The 8,657-nt window shown below is 36.4% G+C and overlaps 1 protein-coding gene across 1 annotated transcript; it reads left to right on the forward strand.

Annotated features, from left to right (window-relative positions):
• The first annotated feature begins 3,609 nt into the window (after nt 1-3,609).
• Nucleotides 3,610-8,391, forward strand: LOC109874460 (homeobox protein engrailed-2b). Its single transcript, XM_020466347.2, has 2 exons — nt 3,610-4,468; nt 6,426-8,391. Exons 1-2 carry the CDS (start codon nt 4,003-4,005, stop codon nt 6,764-6,766), a joined length of 807 nt encoding a protein of 268 aa, XP_020321936.1. The 5' UTR covers nt 3,610-4,002; the 3' UTR covers nt 6,767-8,391.
• The last annotated feature ends 266 nt before the right edge of the window (nt 8,392-8,657 follow it).

Consider the following 8,657-nt stretch of genomic DNA (forward strand, 5'->3'; position numbering starts at 1 on the left):
GGATTCATTACCCTGGAATATGACATTATTTGAGGGTAAACGGGGTAAACATAATTAACGGGGTATGAGTATAAATAAATTCGTATTAAGAACAATTTAAAATGTGTCGGGAGATTAAGTCATGCCAATAGATAATCTACATAATCGAACCAAAAGGAAACCCCTATGAAAGTTGGATAGGCTATGTCCTGGCCAGAAAAACCTTATCAGGGTTGAGACCAGTGTGCCGCACAGTTTTCACCAAAAGCTTTCCAGACTATAGGAAGTGGTCAGTAGGCCTAACCTTTATCCTCATCCTCGGGGACCCCCTTAGTGTTTTCTCTCTCCGTTTGTTTTTCAAAGGCCAACAGGAAGCGTCAGGATCCAACATGACCCCTGCATTGTTACAGAGCAGATATCACAGCCATTCAATGGAGCACATCTGTGTGCTGGTGATCTGGGGCTATGATCTGTGAGCTGCAGCCAACGCTATGGCGTTCATTCACAAATCCCTCTGCCCCTGTAGCATAACCCTTTCTGAGGGAAAGTAAACCAAATAGAAAGAGACATTTACCGAAATAGAAAGTTTTGACTGGGTTAGGAGAGCTAGGATGAAAGTTACGAAAATGGGCACCAGATTGCCTAGGCCTATTAAAATTGTCAGTGGGTGACTCTGTTAGAATAGGCTAGACTGGAATTATTGGACTCATAAGGAAATACTTTTCCAACTGCCAATAATTGGCTATACAGAAATGTGTTTTAGGAAAAGTTGTATATAGGTTGAACTGCGATGTTTTTAAATATGAGCAATTAAGAATAATTTAGAAAATATGATTTGGCCTAAGATTAACCCTAAGATTGAACATTTGCAAACAATATGCCAAATTCTATTTATGTTTGACAGACAGTGTTGCAGATTGTGAGAGTTGGGGATGTCAACATGAAGGACAGAAACTTCCGTAAAAATATGTTAAATGGCTAATATGCACATCTCTGCACATTTGTTAATCGTTCCACACGAATTTCAATATTTCATAGGACAAGGTTATGAATGCAATTCATAAATGCAATAATATTATTATAAGCCAACTAAATTACACAAGAAAGGAATAGTCACCATTTCAGTAGTCTATCGAATCTGCATGAGCTTGGATTTAACATTTTACAACTTTGTGGTGGTTTATTAATTAGTTACAGTTACTGTTCAAAGGTGAAGTGAGTATTTGGACTTTTAATGGTGTAAATCCCCTGGAATGAGGTTAAATAAAAGGTCATTGGAGAGTGGATCTACTTTCTCTCACCTGCCCTGATTAAATTGTGGAAAAGTTGGCTAGGCCTATAGAATGTCATTCTAGGATCCTTGTTTTGCCTGAGAAGTTTAAAGCAGGTTAAAATACATACAGCTTCAAAATATATAAGCTTAACAAAACTCATCTGACATTGCTTGGCCCTCTGACAACTTCAAGATGCATGTATTTTCGATTACAGGGTCCAACTTCACCAACGAGTCCGGGTACGTTTTCAAATAAGCATTGCAGAACAGCGTAAATAATTTAAAATAAAGTCAACAAGTCTGCACGTGTTTTTCAGCCATATGGAATTGGAATTTCATTGTTTCCTTCGTCGCATGTAGGCAAGGCACACCTAGTCTACATGCAAAGCTGTCCTTTTAAATGCTATAGGCATACCGTATGAATAGTCTATATGTCACATTTAATGTTTGATGCAGGTGCACCAAACATTAACAATCAATGTAACAATTAAACATTAACAATCAATGTAACAATTAAATGCTAAAATAGGCAGCCTAATATCCTGTATCAGGACAGAAATAGGCACACCTAAACAAAACTAATCACAAAGATGAATTAAGAAGACACTGGGACTATAAAAAACACACATTTAGCTGAACAATTGTATTTCTGGAATATAAATGATTAAAACGTGTATGATTTAATACAGCCATATAACGAATGATTTGACCATTATAAGTCAGTATTTCATGAACACATGTCTTTTTTCAGTTTTTGCTATATGCAAAGGTTTTTTTAATCTCTCCGTGATGTTGTCTATAAACCTGTAACCTCTACATCCAACTATTAGGAAAATGAAAAAGGGAAAAGTATAATGAATACTAGATCAGATCAATCCAACTCAATATTCTCAAACAAAAGCCAGTCTTGGTAATTTAATATTTTCTAAGGAGCAGTCCAAAACATGAATTAATAGGCTATTCTTGTGCATTATTTGTTTACAGTAATATTTTGCGGATCGTTGCTAACATCTGGAATAACTTCTGCCTTCTACATCCCCAACTAGGCTATAGGCCAACAATAATGTTCAAACGCTGTGTAATAACACAAAATAATGGACTCAGACATGTTATGGCCAATCCCAACAATTGGGCAACATCATGTTTTTGGTGATGCCATAGGCACTGCATGACACAAAGGCTATCAAATAGAAAATAACAATTGGTTCAATACGGCTGCACTATATATAATGCACACCTACTTCACCATGTTTAGAGAGCAAGATGCGCGCTTGTTGACCTGAGCTCATTTCGCTCATCAATATGTCAAAATATATCCCAGTTTGATTGTATACGACAGTCAGAAAGTCTACATTTTACCTAAAGACTTGACTGAGGACATCACCCCTATGCATAGGCCACCGAGAGAAGAATATTCTTCAATTCTTCACCGCAACATCTGATATCACAGCTGTTTGATGGCATCGCCAATTTTTAAAGCGCCACGGTCCTTTTTACGCGCAAACCGATTTCGGCTATTGACTGGACTAAAGACCAAACAGATTGTCCGCGTCCACTAGAGCAACAATCGTATGATAAAAACTATAGACTACATTACCCATGCCCTATAGTGGTTATAGATACTATTGGATAACCAGAGACCAATGGATGACTATTACGCACCATATTTGATTAGGCTACCTTGACAACATAGGGGAATATTAAGTTGCATTCACATATCATTTGACATAGGGCTACTTCACGTGCAATAGACGAAGAAACGAGTAGCCTAGCAAGTGCACCACCCATCGTGTCCCCCTAGCCAACTATGCGCTACTCTGGGAAACACCGTTGGAAACTTATTCAGTAATGTTGGGGACTGCTAAAGCATTTGCGGAGTGATGGCTCATCCCTATTTGGAAATATTCCTCAATCATCCAGAATTTTGGGGGGAAGATTGAGAAACATATTTGAGGTTTCACACCCCTCCCCCATTCGAGGATACCCCATTTTCATGGGCAAGTCTTGTGTGCGCTTTGAACCGAAGAACCAACGAAATGTGGAGATATGTCTATAACAAAAAACTTTTTTTTAAACTCTCAGCAGAAAATAGTTTGTTTTTTATTATAAAAAAAACAACTGGAAAGGCTGACTGAATCAGAAATGGTGTCCTACTTGTTTATGTTTTTTGAATACTACATCTTTGAGGATTGGGTGAGGTGTAGGGGTGCTGTCATCGGTCTTCTAGTATTCTGGAGTCATTGGTCATGTGGTAACATTTCACGAACTCTATTGGTTCAAGGCACGTGTCTTAGATACCGGACTGCAACGTCACTGGGGGGACTCGTAGCCTATTAAAAATAAGAACGAAAATCCATAGTGAAAGTATTTCAGGAGCAGTTAGCGCCTCTTTATCTACTCGTAGTTTAGTAGTTGAAGCATCAAGATTGGATTGGTTCTGAAAGGGGACTACTACTACTCAGTATTTTAAATGGTAGTCTACTTTCTCAACAAATAGACTGATCGCAGCAAGCCGGAAAAATACATTTGAAGTATGTTTTTTCTTTGTGAAAAAGGCAAGAGGCGTGGTTTTATTACTACCAAAACTAGATACTGAAAAAAAAACGGATTTCGTTTTTATTTCCAATTACATTGTATTTAAAAAACGCAGTGGACAAGGAAAGCTAAAACATTCATTCATTGGAATTCATAATTTTGTGTGGGAGAGCGAGAAAGGTAGGCTACCAGAATTGGACATTGAGTATTTCACCATGGAAGAAGATGATAATCGCAATGGAGAGCGTCAAGATTCGGGCGAAGAATTCAACAGAGCTATTCTTCCCCTTCTTCAAGCACCTGGGAACCAGCAACCGCACCGAATCACGAACTTTTACATTGATAATATTTTGAGACCAGACTTTGGACGGCGGAAAGACGGGACTTTTAATTATGATGAGAATCACCTCAATAGACGAGAGAATAGTCCTCGCCTTCCCCCAAAATCTGGGCAGTTAGGTGGGACCGTGGCAGGGGAAGGAACATCGAATTCTCGTTCAGTCGGTGAGCCAAAAAAAGATATTGTTGGAGATGCGCCTCTCAAGTCCCGAGGAGAAATTGGAGATCAGTGCCTAAGCTCCGACTCGGATAGTTCTCAAGCCAATTCTGCACCTTCGTCGAAACCTATGCTCTGGCCAGCCTGGGTGTATTGTACAAGATATTCAGACCGGCCATCCTCAGGTAAAGTATAGTATTTTCCTTGCCTTAGTATAAAGTAAGAATAGGAATACCATGAACCACTGGATCACTTGTGCAATATAAACTGACTCAGTGAACTAAATAAGTCAAAATATAAACCTGAAACGATCTCCTGCAGCCGCATTATACAAACATAAAAACTATCCCTTTGTGTAGCCCATTTTCAACTATTTGTCCGAAACTTTTAGGAAATGAATACAATTATTTTCAAATTATTTTTTGGTTGCCAAGTAATGTTATTATTATTATTTTTTTATCCATAACGACAAGGAAGATTTCAATTGACCTAGAATTCTGATTGGATGATAATGGCGGTTACAAATCAAATATTAGGCATAGGGCCTACTATAGGCAATGTCATCGTATTGTTACTGTTATTATAAGTATCTCCTTAAAAATATTTGTCAAGTCATGCAATTATTATCAAGCTGACAATTCCGTTTAAGTAGCCCTAATAAAGAAAACAATGAAAGGGATGAAAAAAATAGAAAATGCCATACTTTTTGGAGGAAAAAAAAGGATTGAAAGTATCGAAGTATTAAACATATTGAAGTAGTTAACTTGTAAAGCAACTTTTAAATCAGTATTGAAACGCAGTTTAACGCCATTGTTCCTCACTCGTCTTTGTTAATATTTAATTAGCATATTGTTTTGACAATGGAGCAAGGCAAAAAGTATTCCATCTATATGCGAAATGACTGAGATGCGTGCAATCAGACTTTTAGAGTGCAACGTTTCGAGAGAAAAATTTGACAGATATTAAGAATAAAGACGTCGTTTTATAGTTACTTTTTACTTCCCTCCTCTGCTATATTCAGCCTGTAGTTGATCTTATTCTTAAACTATTCTCATATTAGGATATTAGGCCTAGCATAAGTGTTTATCTACTGCTGTAGGATGTGATTATCAGGTCTTCCATTATGGCCTATAGCCGAATGTTTGTTATATTTTGAGCTTTTTCATATAATGTCGAAGTAAATACACTTCAAAAGTGTATCAAAGTAACAATTATAGATACTGTCTGTTTTCGTTTCTAGGCTATTTAATTTCTAGCTAACGTCGTTTAAAATTAGCACATTGTTAAACTATATTGGATTATCCATTCAGCTATTTAGAAGCACTAACATGAAGTTAATATCGATAATATGCCATCGTCGTATGACATATATGCCCAATATTAAGCATATTGAAATGAATACATTAACTTCTCTGAACAATTCGAAAATAGTAACAAAAGAAAGTTCCATTACTAAACAAAATAAAAGTTACCACTGTGTTTTATGTTGGTCTCATAGCATGTAACGAAATAAACGGTATAAGAAACTTAATTGCAGGAGTACGGAAAAATATACTTCGATGGAAGAAAAGGGCCTATTGATCATAATAACATTCAAATGCTATTGTGAATCCAATAAACGTGTAGCTGCGAATCGATCTCTTATTTGGTGTAGAACCAGCCAACTCAAAAACAGTTTTATGAAATGTTCACGATATTCATTACATATTTATGAAGCTTATAAATTTAGTTCCTATGGTAACAGCGAGAAAGGGGCGCCTATACCCCCTCCCTCTAACCCCACCCCCATCAACACCCACCCATCATCCTCTCCTATGCACACAAAACCCTGCACCCTTTTAGAATACTTTACATTCGAATACAATTTTAGGTCTACAGCTTATTGTGCCTATACTGGCAATTTAGCTAATATTAATACCACCACAATACTTATTCTGCTACTAAAGGCGCATTGGGCCTAATAGTTGGTTACTACTGATATCCTACTAGGTCTATTCTAGCATGTTAGAGTACTACGAATCTGTTTTGATCGACATGATAATCATACGAATGAGTCAGGCATTAGTGATGTTATTGAGGATGTTGAAGGCATCATTTTTGTCTGTTTCAATGTCTGATCATTGAATGTATTCTAATCTACAGGGCCAAGATCTCGTAAACCAAAGAAGTCGACCACTACCACGACAACGACGACGACCCCAAGCAAGGATGACAAGCGTCCAAGAACAGCCTTCACAGCAGAACAACTCCAGAGACTAAAAACGGAGTTTCAGACTAGTCGGTACCTGACTGAACAGAGAAGACAGAGTCTGGCACAAGAACTCGGCCTCAACGAATCTCAAATTAAAATCTGGTTTCAAAACAAGAGGGCTAAAATAAAGAAGGCTACCGGGAATAAAAACTCTTTAGCCTTGCACCTGATGGCACAGGGACTATACAATCATGCCACATCATCTAAGGATGAAAAATCAGACAGCGATTGAAGAAAAGATACAAAGCAATAAATAACTTTAAAGGGCCAGTGTACAAAAACACCAGCAAATATTTAAAACATGAATGAAACAGGATTTTGCAATATTCTGTAGGTATAGTTGTATTTTTTATTGTTTTTTAAACTTTGCTAGGTATTATTACTGCACTGTTGGAGCTAGAAACACCAGCATTTCGCTGCACATGCGATAGCATCTGCAAATCAGTGTATGCGACCAATACACTTTGATTTGGTTTAAACCATTTTGTGTTATAAAACTTTTGCCATGTTCTCCCTGGAACTTTAGAATTGCTTCAGCATCAAAGTTTGTTTTGTTTTTAACAAGTTTTGTTTTTATCACATTTGACCGAAATAATGGAAACATGCTGATGTCCAAAGATTTGTTCTGCTGCATTTTGGAAACTGTGAATTTTAAATAGCGTAAATAGTGTTTATCTATGTTTTTACGTTTTTTTATCACACTGTTTCCTTGTACTTTGATGTTCATGTTGAAAATATGTTTTCTGAGGCTCCTTTGTTGTGTGTAAAAATACAGCCTGTCTGAGTTGATATGGAGGGAACCATACGCATTAAATGATGCGTATTATCTGATAACAATGCATTTTTATATTCAAGTGCTGCATTAACTATAGCTATCTCGTGAGCATTAAAAATGAATAAATTCAGTAAAATAATTCAGCTTTGGGTACATGTATTGATATGAAACTGAGATTTGATGAAAAATAAATACATAATATATTAAATAGGCCTATAAATTACTTTAAACTTGACCCAAACTATAGAAATGAGTTGAGTCATAAAAGGAATGTAGCCTAACTTCACTTTCACGAAAGGACCTATCTTGAAATACCCTTAGCATATAGTAAGAAAAGCAAAACAGTATTTTATAAACCGAAATATTTGTCTGGTATGCAAGCGCGTAAAACGAACTTTCTTGCAAGTCTACCATTGGTTAACAATGCTATGATTCACCCCAAAGTTCAAGTTATGCGCGCGTAGCTCATATCCAATGGTTAAATAGGGAGGAGTGGTGGGGGTGGATGACAACAATGGGAATTGAACAGATAACCATTTGGAATTATAATGGAAATGCATCCGTTTTGGGTCACTTCCACCACCAACAAAATCCAATTTAACTCCGACTCAAATCAGGATTTCAGTGCCATGCAAGGACCTTTAACTTTGTACCATAGGCCTATATGGAACATCTTCACTTCAATCATTATACTCTTATGAAACACTTCACCGCTGAAGTAACGTCAATGGGCATCATATATAAGTCTACTGTACAAATAATGTATCTCAAATTGTCCATGCATTCCATAGTTTGAAATACAATTTATTGTTATTTGCAAATAACATAATGTTCATATTTTTAAACAATACTCAGCGCCCATATTGTTTCTCTAAAATAATGTTTACATAACTTATTTATCTTGCAATAACTTCTTTTTGTGAATGAAACATTTAGAGGCCTTTGCATGAAACCTGCAATCTGTCACCTGTATTTCACGAGACAAAAGTGGCTGTATCTACCAAATTGTGGTCTTATGATGTGAATGATCTTTTATTGTCAATCTTAAGTGTGTGTAAATTAAAATCCAAATTTAAAACACACTTTGCCTTAAAAATTCTGTAAATGAACTTTTCTATGAGAACTGTGCTACAAATAAATAACACATTAAATGTTTATAACAAGAATGGGCTATTGCCATTAGAGATGGTAGACAACGTGAATTTACAACAGAATATTTAAGCATATGTATAAAGAAGGACAAAGTTTTGGTTGTATTTTTCTGTCAGTATTCTTTGATATGAGACAAATGTAAATAATTTGTATCATACTGTGAAATTAACCAATAAGTAAATAAACCACAAGAATA

This window comes from Oncorhynchus kisutch, linkage group LG30 (assembly GCF_002021735.2).
Source record: "Oncorhynchus kisutch isolate 150728-3 linkage group LG30, Okis_V2, whole genome shotgun sequence".
NCBI classification, from domain to species: domain Eukaryota; kingdom Metazoa; phylum Chordata; class Actinopteri; order Salmoniformes; family Salmonidae; genus Oncorhynchus; species Oncorhynchus kisutch.

Bases quoted from the DNA above. Each gene is read 5' to 3' on its own strand.
- LOC109874460 (XM_020466347.2), top strand. From the start codon at position 4,003: ATGGAAGAAGATGATAATCGCAATGGAGAGCGTCAAGATTCGGGCGAA. The intron at 4,469-6,425 runs GTAAAGTATAGT...TCTAATCTACAG, and splicing joins TTCAGACCGGCCATCCTCAG to GGCCAAGATCTCGTAAACCA.